This window comes from Ictidomys tridecemlineatus, chromosome 13, assembly GCF_052094955.1.
Source record: "Ictidomys tridecemlineatus isolate mIctTri1 chromosome 13, mIctTri1.hap1, whole genome shotgun sequence".
Taxonomy (NCBI): Eukaryota; Metazoa; Chordata; class Mammalia; order Rodentia; family Sciuridae; genus Ictidomys; species Ictidomys tridecemlineatus.
Genome location: NC_135489.1, coordinates 78,017,521 through 78,033,656, shown reverse-complemented (window position 1 = coordinate 78,033,656; position 16,136 = coordinate 78,017,521). Strand labels below are relative to the sequence as shown.

The 16,136-nt window shown below is 45.4% G+C and overlaps 1 protein-coding gene across 1 annotated transcript in view; it reads right to left on the bottom strand.

The window, feature by feature from the left end:
- Positions 1–4,749: 4,749 nt before the first annotated feature.
- Positions 4,750–16,136, bottom strand: part of LOC110597411 (E3 ubiquitin-protein ligase RNF213) — a 53,572-nt gene continuing 42,185 nt past the window's right edge. Inside the window, 1 exon segment of the mRNA XM_078029831.1 lies at positions 4,750–15,783. Within this exon segment, the coding sequence (XP_077885957.1) occupies positions 15,643–15,783 (141 nt within the window). The 3' untranslated portion in view covers positions 4,750–15,642.

Genomic DNA, 16,136 nt, shown 5'->3' with positions numbered 1-16,136 from the left:
ATGGAGGGGTCAGAACTTGGGTCTACACTTGGTGGCTCCCATTTCATCTCTTTGGCACCAGAGCACTGCCCTCAAAGGGGGTGCTAACTCCATTTCAGGATGAGGAGACAGAGAAATCCTAAATGAATTCACACAAACTAAACCTGGGCCTAATCCTGAGAAGGATCCGCATCAGGGCTGTCCTTCTCTGCTTGGCTCCTACAGACCAGGCTCAGTGCCTAGGAAAACAGCAGCCATGCGTGGCACTGACCCACGTCCTGAATCTTCCTAGGACATATCTCCATTTCTTACTCCTTCCTTAAGAAGCAGGGCTCTGGGACGCCCCTCCCTTGGAGGGTTTCTAGCCTCTAGGTCCCTAATCTACAGTATCAAGGACATTGGCCCCTTGATTTGGGAAGCAGTTTGGGAGGGTGACTTTGGTCAGGTGTCCCAACTTCGTGTCTGAGTCAGGTGGAACTGAGGTGCAGACTGCTGGCCCTGGAGGTGACAGAGTCTGTCCAGGACCAGAGTCCAAGGATGCTTCATCCCAGCATCTAATTATCAGCCACATAGCCAGAACAAGCCACGGACCCCCCTGGGCACTCACGGACTTAGGCCTGAGCGGAGTCCCCTAACAGTGCAACAGGAATACCCTGCCATGGCTCAGAGGCCATGTCATACTTTGGAAAATTAAAAAAAAAAAAAAAAAGACAACAACCAGCAAACAGGAGGCTGAGTAACAGCTGGGCTAAGTCACAGCAGGCAGAGGCATCTGACACTGGGCCCCAAGGAAGAAGGAGGTGTGGAATGTCACTGAAGAAATAACCCAGTCACCAAAGCCTTGCTTTGTTTGGGAGGGTCTGGGGCTGGAAGGAAGGCCCCATGAGCACCCCCAGAATCTCTGCTTGAGTAGTGCCCACCCAGGCCATGAGGGCTTCTCCTTGGTGACAGAATACACAGCAGCATAACCTGTACTCAGTCCTAGTGTACCCGTTGTGGAGTCCCAGGCTCTCAGCCTCCTGTAAGCAGCACACAACAGTAGGAGCAGCCCCTGTCACAACAGACAGGAGACTAAGGTGAAGAAACCCTGAGTGGCTGGCCCAGACCTTGGGGATGCTTAGTGCTGAGCTCTGCACATGGTCAATGGTTCAGGGTGGGAGCCAGCCTTAGGATAAGAGGATGGGGAGAGGAGACAGGGATCCACCTTCCATGCTCCCCTGGAGGTAGGATGCTGACCCTCCAGAGAACGTGGGCTCCTGTAGCCAGGTGTTTCAGGTCTATGTACCTCGGGCTGCCCAGAAGCTGACCAGAACCTGGGTTCACAGCATAGCTCAGCACTAAGCATCCCCAAGGCCTGGGCCAGCCACTCAGTCTTTCTTCACCTCAGTATCATGTCTTTTGTGACAGGGGCTGCTCCTACTCTTGTGTGCTGGTTACAGGAGGCTGAGAGCCTGGGAATCCAAGTCCAGTACACTAGGACTGAGTACAGGTTATGCTGCTCTGTATTCTGTCACCAAGGAGAAGCCCTCATGGCCTGGGTGGGCACTACTCAAGATCAGAGACTCTGGGGGTGCTCATGGGGCCTTCCTTCCATTGCCAGGCCCTCCCAACCAAAGCAAGGCTTTGGTGATGGGGTTATTTCTTCAGTGATATTTCAAACCTCCTCCTTCCTTGGGGCCCAGTGTCTCTGAGGTGTTCTGGGTCCAGTGGACTGGGCTCTGGAGGCAGCCAAGGCAGGCAGGGTCTCCTACTTCAGTCAGCTTCCTGCCCAGCAGCCTTGCCAGACCCCTCAATGTGTGGCTCCTGCTGCATCCTAGGTGGCTGTGGAAAGCTGGTAAGTGGTCTTGCTCCCCAAGGGGACTTCAAAGAGCCATCCCAAGCTCTGTTGGAGCCTCAGCTTCCGAGTGCAGCATGGAGTCCCTGCCTGTTCACCCTGGGGGGAGTCTAGTAGGGTGTGCTGGAACCCCATCACCTCCTGGCAAGAGAACCCTGCAGATAGCAGGCCTCTGTGTGCTGAGGAAGTTCCTCACCTGCAGAGCTCATGGCTCAGAAAATGAAGGTGCCTGAAGACAGTAAACACTCTTTCAGGCCCTGAGGAACTGGGAGAGAAGGGATTTGCCTATGGCTACCCAGCTAGGCATGACAGGGGCATGCCAACCCTGAACTACAGGGTCCTGCACCCTCTCTGAGGCTGGGCCCAAGCTCCCTGAGCCCTGTGTTCAAGATCTGGCTCCTAGGTCCTGCCCCAACTCTGGAGCCCATGTGGTCCCAGACCCCTCCTTCTGATGTGGTCCCTGCTCCTCTACCAGTGGGTGCCTGCCCCTTCTTCCACACACTCCATGCAGGAAGGGGTTCCTGTGGTACCCCTTCCCCTGCACACACTTAACTCACTGGCAGCCATCTGCCCTGAGACAAATGGGGACATGCTGCACTCACAATTGGCAGCTTCCTTGGAACCCTACCCCCAACCCCAGAGATGTCATATGTCAGTGTCATGAAAAGACATGAGGCTGGAGGGTTGAGAAGTGGCAGCTGCCAATCAGTTTCTGAGTAGACCAGGGTGGGGACATCTACTGCACCAAAGGGCATGCTGGGGCTCCACCATGAGCAAAGCCAGGGGTAGGCATGTGAGGGTATAGTCACTGGTCCTCATCTGTGGGACACATCCAACAGAGGCACCCAGATCATGAGTGTTGCTGGCCCAAGGGCAAGGGTTGATCCTGGCACTTGGTCTCTGCCCACCAAGTGCCAGCTGACCAGCCCACATTACTTCCTCTAGGACGCTATCAGAAATGCACCCTGGCCCCTGGTTCTGACCTGGGAATGTTCCACACCAGAGGGAACCAAGTTCAGTAAGTGCCTGTGGGGGTAGCAGGCCCACTCCTGGGAGCTGGGCTTAGTATCCCCATTCTAACAGGAGAAAATGAGACTCTTAAAGATTTTCAGAGTCTTACTCAGTCTTACAGCTCTCCAGCAGCAGGGGACAGATCTGCTCTGGTCTTCCAGTGCATGACACCTGGTTCAGGCACAGTGCCCAAGGCAGCCTGTCTCTGAGCCAAGCCAGGGCTGCTCTGCATCTCATGACCTACCCACCCCCATGCCACCCTGTCTCTGGGCCCAACCCCTCCTTTCCTCCTGCTCTGTGATGTACTCCTGCCCTGCCCTCCTCCCTGCCCTGAAGATGCTGTTTGTCACCCTTGATTCCCACAGAGCTGCAAATGCCACCTGCCTGCACAACAGTCTCTCCTCAGCACTACCCTGTCCCTTGTCAGTCCCCTCTTGACCACCACTCATTTTGGCAGATAACTGAGGAGTGAATAAAAGGACTGAGGTAGCAAAGGCCACAGCATATGCCCAGGGTTTGTGGCAGTGGTAGAGGAGGAGTGAGGCCCAGCTGCACTGGGCCCTTCAGGCCCTTCCCTCTTCCCCTTCCCTGCTAGAGGCTGAATCCAGATCCAACTGATGCTCCAGGTTTATTGGCTCTCTCCCTGCCAGCAGGAAGGATCCTTCCTGAAATTTCCCCATATAGTTAATTGATACCCAAGTAATGTGTCATGGATACCTCATTATATGCCAAGTGGATCCCCTAATCCTTTCATGTCTATGCCTCAGAATCAAGATCAGCAAGTTTATAATGGGCCCTTAATCACATTGTTCCCTGTTGGCATTGAAAGAGAATTACTAGGAGATGGGACAGGGCAGTAGTAGGAAGAGACAGTGTCTTCCTAGGGACTTGGAGTGAATGAAACTCTATGAGTCCCTGGAGCTTCTACATTTCTGCAGAAGGCCCCAGCCTCAGTTTTCCCAGCTGGTGTTTTCCTCTGACAACAGTGCCTTGACTTTCCACTGAGAAATCTTTTCTCCATAGGTGGGTGGAGGCTGGCTCTGCCCCTGGCTCTGGCAACCCTGAGCCACAGTTACATGCTCAGGGAAAGGCCTGTGACAGTCTGGGTCAGCCAAGTTGCACCACCTGGGGTTTCTCCTGGAGCCACTCAGGTAGAGCATCCCCATGCATGGAGTCACTAGATGCAGGAGTGAGGAAATCTGGGGCTGCTTCTGAGCCCCCACTGGGCAGGGCTGATGGAGAGCCAGGAGGCAGCAAGGCTGTGCAGTGTTGATTCACCTTGGAGTCAACACATATGACCCAGTTTTGCTTCAGGTGGTTTCTTTCACACGTGACCTGTAGTTCTGATCACACACAGGATGACTTGGTTTGTACACCTGCACACTCTTGCTCTAGGATTCACCCACCTGAAGGCCAGTCAGGGTCCCCAGGGAGGATGACAGCCTGGTCAAAGTCCAGGATTGGAGCAGCGTATGCTTGAGGATGGATCCACTCCTCCCTCAGGTGTCTGTTGCCCATATTGGGGGCTATGGATAGGGGAAACTGGCCAAAGCTGATAAGCAGTGAAGCTGAAGGAGGGTCCCCAGCACCCAGGAAACCAGACAGCCCAGTCCAGTGGTGCCATTGTTTGGACCTTGAATGTTCCTGAGAGGTCCATGTGTTAGGCTTAGTCCCCAGACCATGGCCCTGTCCACTGGGCCCTGCAGGTGCTGGAACCTGTAGAAGGTGGGCCTAGTGGGCAGTCCTAGGTTGCTGGGATTGTGCTTCAGGAGAGAGTGAGCCCCTGGTCTCTTCTTATTTTCTTTCTGGCTGCAATGAGATGAGCAGCTTCACTCCTGCCACGATATGCTGTCCTGCCACATGTCCAAAAGTAATGGGACCAGGTGACCATGAACTGAAAACTCTGGAAACATGAACGTTCCCTCTTTTTAAGGCAATTTTCTCAGGTATTTTATTACAATAACAGAAAGCTGGCTAACACAGATGGGCTTAACCCACACAGAACTGTGGTCCAGATGAGGAGCCAGCAGGCCCTCCAGGCAGATGGGCTTTAACATGGTGACATCCAACAGGGCAGTTCTTATCTACCTGAAGTCTCAGGCAAGTTAACAAAAAAGCTCCACTCTCAGGCTTCCTGCTGGAAGATCAGGGCTGGGGTGCTGGCTGGGGTGAAGCAGGGGCAAGATGGGCTGGTACTCTTGCCACTCAGTATTAAACCAGGAAGTTGTCCAAAATATAGGTTGTGGGGGATGTGGGAAGGATGCCACTCAGAAGCAGACAGAAGAACTTCCCAGGCTGGAGTGGAGGGAAGTCCCTGATGATAAATGGTGCACAGGTATGAAGGTGACCTTGACAGATGCATATCTGAGGAAAAATGGCTCTGTATTACTGTATATCAAGTTATCCAAGAGCAAATATTTATTATCACACAGTTTCTGGGAGACAGGAATCTGGAAGCAGAATGGTGGAGGACTCAGGTTATAGGTGTCATGAGGTGGCTTGCAGCCAAGAGGACAGCCAGGGCACCTTCCTCCCAAGTGTGGGGATGGAGGACTACTTCCAAAATGATGTCTTTCCATGGCTAATAGTAGCCAATAGGACCCATTCACAGAGAGATTTCTGATGGGGCAGGGGACCTCCCTCAAAACAATGCCAAAAGAAGGAGAAGGAGGCCAAGAGGAAGAATAAAAGTGGTAGAAACAGGGGGAAAGGGAGAGGTAGAGAAAGACAGGTAGAAGGAGAGAGAAAAGTGGAGAGAAAGGAAGAAAATGAGAAGGAGAGAGAGCAAAGCAGAGAGGAAGAGGAAAGGTGGGGAGAGAGAGGAAGAAATGGAAACAGGGAGAGAGTGGCAGCAGCAATAAAGAGGGGAGATAGATAGATAGATAGATAGATAGATAGATAGATAGATAGATAGATAGATAGATAGATTGATAGATAGAGACCACACCAACACAAGAGCCATAGTGTGTTCTGTAACCTAAACCTGGAGCCAGGGAGAGAGCCATGGCTTCTGCCATCTTCTGTTTTTCATACACACCCACCCTGTGCCATGCAGCAGGACAAGGACACCATCAGGAGGGCAAATTACTAGGCTATCTTGGAGGCCAGCTACCACAGGCTCCAGGAAAAATTAAGCACATAGATGGCCTGATGTTTTCAGTATCAAAAAGAGATTCATATTCCATTTCATTCCATGGCAGAGTTTGGGGATAAGTAATGGGCACATAGAAAATACCATACTCCAAGTGAGGCAATTATTAAGTCCAAAAAAAAATTACAGAAATGTAATTAAAACACGTTACTCAGCAGCAACCAGTGTATGCAAGGAAACATCTTGGACACACTTAACCCTTATTCAGGGGGATGGGAGGAAGCAGGATGAGTGTGCTATGTGTGCACACACGTGTGCATGTGAGCATCTGGGCTCCATGAGAGGACAAAGTTTGACTCCCCAGAGCAGGATGTCAACGAGCAATTTCTAAATCTGAAAAGGAAAAAGCAGCGGCAACATTGCTATTCAGAAGTAAATACCAAAAGAACCATCCAGGAGGATAGGGAAAGCAGGGAGCCATGCAAGAGGGACTGGATTTCATCCCAAACCCCTCAAAACTATCTGATAATCCAGACTGGGCATTTATGACTTTGTTTAGGAAAAAATGAAATTTAAATCACCAAAAACAAAACCAAAAGCACCCAAGCTACTCCCCACACCTATCTCCCTGCAACCGGGCAGAAACCCAGGCAGCCGGGCCTCTTCCTGGGTCTGGGACCCCCAGTGTCCTCCTTCCCCTCCTGAAGGTATCCTGGGTCTTTCTGCTCTATCCTGGCCCTCAGCTTGTGCATCTGGCCTGCCACCACCTCTGGTTGCCCTCTGCAGGGTCTCACCACCTTCCTGCACTGGCCTCTGGTATCGGAGGCTGAGGGGCTTGGTCCCCTGGCTGGGTTGGGGCAGAACAGGCAGTATCATCCTTCCATGCTCCTTTCCCACCACCTGCCTGCCACTCACCTGCATGCCAGTGCAGCCACCTCTGCTGTCATTAGCATTGGCAAAACTCCACAAGTTGCCTGGCCAGGGGAGTGCAGTGGGCTTGGGTTGCTGATGGGGCAGGTGGAGCAGGCTGGGGAGCCCCCACCTCACACAGGCTCCTGGTGGCACCTCAAGTTCCTCACCTCTCTGAGGGACCAGAGATTGAGCTGCTTTGGGAAAGAAAGGGGTGTCTGCAGCTGGGAACTGCACCTGGAGAGGAGGGTGCAGACACCCCCTCTTGCCCCCCAAAATTTCACAGCTTATTCTGGAGACATTGATCCTACCAGCCCACTGATGGGGAAAGAGGCACAGAGAGGTGAAGTCACTTACCCCAGCACACAGGGCAGAAACCTGAGTTGGAACCCAGGTGTCCCCACCAGGACAGAGAGCTCCAGGCAAAGCCCTTCAGGCCCTCATCTGAGGAGGCACAAGGACAACTTTGAGTGCACAGAAGCTAGGGATCAAAGGGGCTCCTTTACAGCCTGAGTTGAACCTGGAGCCCAAAGGGTTGGTCCCAAGAGGCCTGTGGCTCTAGAGAGATGTTGAGGAAGGGGCCATGTGGCTCAGCTCCACCCCCTCAAGCAGCCCAGTGTCTGAGTAGGTGTGGATTGGATTGAGGCTGGCCTTGGACAGGTCATACAGGCCACCCAGCCCTGGCTGTGAGAGCCCTGAGGGGTCCTGTGTAAGACCACTGGAAGCCAGTGCCTCCCAGACGCTAGGCAAGTTGGGGGGCTGGGAAGGAGCACAGAGGCTGGTAGGGGAACTGGAAATTGGATTTGGATGTGACTTGAATTATTAAGAGGTTCAAGAATATTCTTAGTCCTGAGAAGTTGTGATCTGCAGATATGGACATCACCATGGTCTATTTATTAGGTTCTGCAGGAAGGAGCTGAGGTGCCACTACAATTAGCCCCCACCCCCACCCACCCCTCTATTCAGGCCTTGTTTCTGACTGTCCTCCCAGCCCCAGGCCCAGCCAGTCCTGTGCACCCCACCCGTACACCCTGCTCCTTTAGTTTGCACCCTTGAGCACAGATCCCACAACCCTGAGAGAAGGGTCTGTCTACCCAACTGTCCCTACCTGTGGCCTGCTGGATAGATAGCTATCACCCCTGGCTCTGTGGTCTTTACTTCTCCAGACAACAGCCTTCCTCACTGTGCCAGGCCTGAGCCAACCCTTACCACCTGGGGTCTTTGTAATCTCAGGGAAGGTGGAACAGGTATTGTTCCAACCTGATGTCTGAGTTGTGCCCAGGGCATTAGAGAGAGGCAGTCAGATCCCAGAGAGCTATGCTCAGCTTCAACCCTGGGCTTTTTATTTCCCTGACCCATGGTCCTGATGGAGGTCTGGTAGAGAAACATCTGGAAGAAGTTGGGAAGGCATCTGGTGGGGTCAGCTACAGTATTGCCAGTTTGGGCTTTCATGGGAATGCCAGAAAGTAGAGTGGGTGTTGGTGTGGAGTTGGGTGGGCAGCCGGCCAGGGCTTTGCCTTCCTGGGACACAGACAGCCTGGGGCACTCTGGCAGGGCTGCTGGGTACCAGCTCAGGACCTACACCTCAGCAAGTAGGTGAAATGACCTGAAAGTTTTCCCATGAGCACCCTGGGGAAGTATCTGATTATCCAGACTGCACATTTATGAATACAAAATATATGATCTTGAAAGAAACATAGACCACACAGTAATAATGGTAAGAAACCATGAACAGAACATTCAAGAATAGAGGACACAGCGACTCACCCACAAAATTACAATTATCTTATATTAGACAAAGGTGCCAAAACAATGCACTGGAGAAAAGATAGCATTTTCAACAAATGGTGATGGGAAAACTGGAAATCCATATACAACAAAATGAAATTAAACTTCATCTTTCACCATGCACAAAACTCAACTCAAAATGGATCAAGAACCTAGGAATTAAACCAAAGACTCTGTGTCTAATAGAAGAAAAAGTGGGCCCAAATCTTCATCATGTGGGATTAGGCCCCAACTTCCTTATTAAGACTCCTATAGTGCAAGACTTAAAACCAAGAATCAATAAATGGAATGGAATCAAACTAAAAAGTTTCTTCTCAGCAAAAGAAACAATCAGTGAGATGAATAAAGAGCCTACATCTTGGGAACAAACTTTTACCCTTCACACATCAGATAGAGCACTAATCTCTAGAATATATAAAGAACTCAAAAAGCTAAACACTTAAAAAACAAATAACCCAATCAACAAATGGGCCAAGGACCTGAACAGACACTTCTCAGAAGAGGATATACATTCAATCAACAATATATGAAAAAATTCTCATCATCTCTAGCAATCAGAGAAATGCAAATAAAAACCACTCTAAGATATCATCTCACTCAAATCAGAATGACAGGTATTATGAAGACAAACAACAATAGGTGTTGGTGAGGATATAGGAAAAAGGTACACTCATATATTTCTCATGGAACTGCAAATTGGTGCAGCCAATTTGGAAAGCAGTATGGATATTCCTTGGAAATCTGGAAATGGAACCACCATTTGACCCAGATCTCTTCAAACTATACCCAAAGGACTTAAAAACAGCATACTACAAGGACACAGCCACATCAATGTTTATAGCAGCACAATTCACAATAGCTAAACTGTGGAGCCAAACTTGATGCCCTTCAGTGGATGAATGGATAAAAAAATATGGCATATGTACACAATGAAAATTTTACTCAGCAATAAAAGAGAATAAAATCATGGCATTTGCAGGTAAATGGATGGCACTGGAGAAGATAATGCTAAGTGAAGTCAGCCAATTCCCCAAAAAAACAAATGGCAAATGTTTTCTCTGATATATGGAGGCTGACTCATAGTGGGGTAGGGAGGGAGAGCATAGGAGGAATAGACGAATTCTAGATAGGGAAGAGGGGTGGGAGGGAAAGAGAGGGGACAGGAGATTAGGAACAATGGTGGAATGTGACAGACATTACCATACAAAACACATGTATGAAGACTTTAATTGGGTTTCAACATACTTTATCTACAAACAGAGTTACAAAAATTGTGGTATATATGTGTATTAAGAATTGTAATGCAAAAAACCCAACAAAGAATATGCATAAAGGCAAAAAAAAGTATAGCATTACCATAGATTAAATAGAAGGAAGTGAAAGGAGGGGATGTAGGGATAAGAAAGATAGTAGAATAAAATAGATATTATTACTTTAGGTATATATGTGAATGTATGGCCAATATGATTCTACAATATATATACTCAGAAAAATGAGAAATTATATCCCATCTATGTATGATGTATCAAAGTATATAAGTGCATTATACAGTCATGTATAAGTAATTAAAACAAATTTAAAACTTTTAAAATAACAATCATAAATATATATGCCCCAAACAATGGAGTAGCTATGTTCATCAATCAAACCCTTCTCAAGTTCAAGAGTCAAATTGACCATAACATAATAATCTTGGATGACTTTAACACACATCTCTCACCACTGGATAGATCTTCCAAACAATAGTTGAATAAAGAAACTATAGATCTCAATAATACAATTAATAACTTTGACATATATAAAATATTTCAATCTGTTATCAAGTGGATACACTTTCTTCTCAGCAGCACATGGATTCTTCTCTAAAATAGACCACATCCTATGCCACAAATCAACTCTAAGCGAACATAAAAAAGTAGAGATACTACCATGCAATTTGTTAGATCATAATGGAATGAATTTGGAAATCAATGACAAAATAAAAAATAAAAATTAATCCAACACTTGGAGACTAAACAATATGTTACTCAATGATCAATGGGTTACAGAAGACATCAAGGAGGGTATTAATAAATTCTTAGAGGTAAATGAGAACATAGACACAACATACCGAAATCTCGGGACACTATGAAAGCAGTACTAAGAGGAAAATTTATTGCATGGAGTTCACTCCTTAAAAGAAGAAAAAGTCAACAAATAAATGACCTCACAATACATTTCAAAGCCCTAGAAAAATCAGAACAAAAGGAAAAGCTGTAGAAGGCAAGTAATAATTAACATTAGAGCTGAAATTAATGAAATTGAAACAAAAGAAACAATTGAAAAAATTGACAAAACAAAAAATTGGTCTTTGAAAAAAATAAATAAAATTGACAGACCCTTAACTATGCTAACAAAGAGACGGAGAGAAAACTCAAATTACCAGCATACATGATGAAAAAGGTAATTCCACAATAGACATTACAGGAATATAGAGGATAATTAGAAATTATTTTGAAAACTTATACTCCAATAAAATAGAAGATATTGAAGGCATCGACAAATTTTTTAAGTCATATGATTTGCCCAGATTGACTCAGGATAATATACACAATTTAAATAGACCAATATCAACTGAAGAAATAGAAGATGCCTTCAGAAGACTACCAACCAAGAAAATCCCAGGACCAGGTAGATACACAGCCAAATTCTACAAGACCTTCAAAGAAGAACTAATGTCAATATTCTATAATTTATTTCAGGAAATAGAAAAAGACACAGCATTTCTAAACTCATTCTATGAGGCCAATATCACCCTGATCCCAAAACCAGGCAAAGACACATCAAAGAAAGAAAACTTCAGATCAAAATCTCTAATAAACATATATGCAAAAATCTTCAATAAAATTCTGACAAATCGAATACAAAAACATATCAAAAAGATAGTGCACCATGATCAAGTGGTGTTCATCACAGGGATGCAAGGTTGGTTTAACATATGGAAATCAATAAATGTAATTCATCACATCAATATACTCAAAGATAAGAATCATATGATCATCTCAATAGACACAGAAGAAGCATTTGACAAAATACAACACCCTTTTATGTTCAAAACACTAGAAAAACTAGGAATAACAGGTACATATCTCAACATCGTAAAGGCTATATTCGCTAAGCCCAGGTCAACATCATTCTAAACCGAAGAAAATTGAAGACATTCCCTCTAAAAACTGGAACAAGACATGGATGTTCTCTTTCACCACTTTTATTTAACATAGTTATTGAAACACTGGCCAGAGCAGTAGACAGATGAAAGAAATCAAAGGGCTATGTATAGGAAAAGAAGAATTTAAATTAGCACTATTTGCTGTTGATATGATTCTATACCTAGAAGACCCAAAAAACTCCACCAGAAAACTTCTAGAACTAGTAATTTGGCAAAATAACAGGATGTAAAATCAACACCCATAAATCAAAGGCATTTCTGTATATCAGTGACAAACCCTCTGAGATGGAAATGAGGAAAACTACCCCTTTACAATAACCTCAAAAGAAAAAAAAATAATTGGGAATCAACTTAATGAAACAGGTGAAAGATCTGTACAATGTAATCTACAGAATCCTAAAGAAAGTAATCAACAAAGACCTTAGAAGATGGAAAAATCTACTTTGCTCTTGGATAGGCAGAAATAATATTATCAAAAACACCATACTACCAAAAGCACTATACAGATTTAATGCAATTCCAATCAAGATCCCAATGACATTCCTCATAGAAATAGAAAAAGCAATCATGAAATTCATCTGGAAAAATAAGAGACCCAGAATAGCTAAAGCAATCTTTATCAGGAAAATTGAAGCAGGTGGTATCACTATACCAGACCTTAAACTATACTACAGAGTAGTAGTAACAAAAACAGCACAGTATTGGCACCAAAACAGACTGGTAGACTAATAGTACAAAATATAGGACACAGAGACTAAACCACAAAATTACAATTATCTTATATTAGACAAAGGTGTCAAAAACATGCATTGGAGAAAAGATAGCCTCTTCAACAAATGGTGCTGGAAAACTGGAAATCCATATGTGACAAAATAAAATTGAACCCCCATCTTTCACCATGCACAAAACTCAACTCAAAGTGGATCAAGGACTTGGCATTAAATCAGAGACACTGCCTCTAATAGAAGAAAAAGTAGTCCCTAATCTTCATCATGTGGGAATAAGCCCCAACTTCCTTATTAAGACTCCTATAGTGCAAGAATTAAAACCAAGAATCAATAAATGGGATGGAATCAAACAAAAAAGTTTCTTCTCAGCAAAAGAAACAATCAGTGAGATGAATAAAGAGCTTACATCTTGGGAACAAACTTTTACCCTTCACACATCAGATAGAGCACTAATCTCTAGGGTATATAAAGATATAAAAACAAAGCTAAATACCAAAATAACAAATAATTCAATCAACAAATGGGCCAAGGACCTGAACAGACACTTCTCAGAAGAGGATATACATTAAACAACAAATATATGAAAAAAAGCTCATCATCTCTAGCAATTAGAGAAATGCAAATCAAAACTACTCTAAGATATCATCTCACTCCAGTCAGAATGGCAACTATTATGAAGATAAACAACAGCAAGTGTTGGCGAGGATGTGGGGAAAAAAGTACTCTCATACATTGCTGGTGGGACTGCAAATTGGTGTAGCCAATATGGAAAGCAGTATAGAGATTCCTTGGAAATATGTGAATGGAACCACCATTTGACCCAGGACTCCTCAATCTATACCCAAAGAACTTAAAAACAGTATACTATAGGGACACAGCCACATCAATGTTTATAGCAGCACAATTCACAATAGCTAAACTGTGGAGCCAATCTCAATACCCTTTAGTAGGTGAATGGATAAAAAAAATGTGTTATATATACACAAGGGAATATTACTCAGTAACAAAAGAGAATAAAATCATGGTATTTGCAGGTTAATGGATGCAGTTGAAAAAGATAATGCTAAGCAAAGTTAGCCAATTTCAAATAAAAAAAGGATGAATGTTTTCTCTGATATAAGGTGACTGACTCATAGTAGGGTAGGGAGGGGGAACATGGGAGGAATAGAGGAACTATAGATAGGGCAGAGGGCTGGGAAAGAAAGGGAGGGGCAGGGGCTTAATAAGGACGGTGGAATGTGATGGACATCATTATCCAAAGTCATGTATGAAGATATGAATTGATGTGAACATACTTTATATACAACCAGAGATATGAAAAATTGTGCTCTATATATGTAACAAGTGTTGTAAAGCATTCCACTGTCATTTAAAAAATCAATAAAAAATAAAATATAAATCAAAAATAGGGAAAGTGTTACTAATTGGGTTCCATGGAAACAGCTGGAGGTGGGGGTGAGTGCTCTCCCTTTCTCCAGTGCTAATTCTTGCAAAAAGTATCTTTGAGGGATTAATTGGCCCAGAACAGTGAAAGAAAACCTTGTTGTCATGGGAACTTCTGTAGAATGTGAACCTCTGAGTCCCTCCCACTATACACTAGATATAAAGTTCTAAAACTGCCTGAACTAGGGGTTCAGGGGGATTGATTGATTACAGCAAAAGCTTTTCACTGTGAAGCTGGTTGCTTCCTGTTTTCCTTTTCTGTGATTTCACTTTTCTGTCCCTAGGACACTACACTGTCCTTCTCAGCAGCCCCGTGTTCAGAGGGTAGGGCTTGCTGGCCTTCCAATTTCAAGACAATGTTGTGTGGTACAGTGTGCCTTGCACACCCAGTGGCTACAGACCACCTCCCCATAGCATCTGGCTGGGTCTTAACTTATCCTAGGCACCCAGTGCTTTAAAGGAGCAGATGTCACTCTTAATTACATGAGTTAACAGAACATAGATAATTCTGAAATTTTCAGATTTATGGACACCACAAAAATGTTCAATAAATATTAATTTATTTATATAATCTTACTGCCCTTAAACTTATGATAAGTTCTTTTTTTTTTTTTTTTTTAGGCAGTACTGGGGATCAAACCTAGGGCCTCAGACATGCTAGGCAAGTGCTGTACCACCAAGCTAAATCCCAGACTGAACTTTAATTTTAATTATGCGATTCAAAATCAAAATGATCAAAAAAGGACTGTAAATGACTGCAAATGCAGCTTTAACACATCCTCCTAAACACTACAAAAATTCCATTATTGATGCATCTTTCATTCCACAATTTCTGTGCCATTACAGGCCTTTTCCTTCATCCTTTACTTTCTAGCTTCTCTAGCCCATGTCAGGAGCTGGGAGGGAGAGTCATTCTTATTTCCACACTGTTTTCATGGAAAAAATTCTTCAGGATGTCCTGGGGAGATTTTGGCTTCCTATGTTTTCCTAGAAAACTACTGAGAACATACTTAGCTGATACAATGAGCTGAGCACTGTGAGCTCCATCATCAAAATCTATCTGGACAATGAGGATTTTACATCTGGCTGTCTTCATTAAGCTGCTTCTGAAAGAAAAAGAGAATCACCCCAGTGAGTCCTCTGTCCTAAAACATGGGCAGCCAGAGCTCAGGAGGCTAAGGTAGGAGGGTCACCAGTTCCAGGCTAGCCTCAGCAACACAGCCAGACCCTATCTCAGAATTAATAATAATAAAAATTAGGGCTGGGGATGTGGCTCAGTGGTAGAGCAGCCCTGGGTTCAATCCCCAGCACAAGAAAAAAAAACCCACACACACACACAAAAAAAAACAAAAAGATGGATCATAACACTCCACAAAGTGAAGGGAAACACAGGCCATGCAGAACCCAGCATCCAGGTGGGGTCTCCCTCCACAAGGTGAGGATACAATCCACTGGAGAAGAAAAGGGCCACACAGTGCTCAGGAGACAGACGGACACAGCTGTCTTACAACTGGGGCCAGAGAGGCATACCAGGAGGCTGAGCAATGAGCCTCCATAGTACTCAGAGTTCCTTACAAGTGGTTACCACACCTTGGCATGCGATACCATGTTCCCAGGGCAGGGGCCAAGGGTGATGGGCAGGCAGGGCGCCTCACTGGACTTCCTTGAGGAATGAGTACTCAGTGTCAAACTGCTGCAGTGACAGGATCACAGGCTTAGGGGCCAAGCCCTTCACCTCTGCCCCTAGAGCTTCGCAGTCACAGTTGGTCAGCAGTCTGGAGAAGGTGGTGACCTGCAACATGGGCACACAAGCCATCAGCCAGATTTAAGCAAGGGCGCAGAGAACTGGTCAGAACTCGGGGCCAGTGGGCACTCAGACATAAAGAAGCCCAACCCAGAGCAGCTTTTACATACAAAGAGTGGCTGAGTCAAGCAGAACCTCAGGGTCAACAGATGTCAGAGAGAAGACTTGCCCTGACCCAAAGCTGCCTTGGTCTCCTTCTGAAATGCCAATATCTCTCTTTCTGCTTTCTTCCCTACCTGAGAGCCTTCTGATCCTTTAGGACTCAGCACAATGCCATTTCTTCTTGTAATCTGGCTTCCTGCTATCTGATGGAGTTAGTCACTGGCAACTCTCTCTCCCCT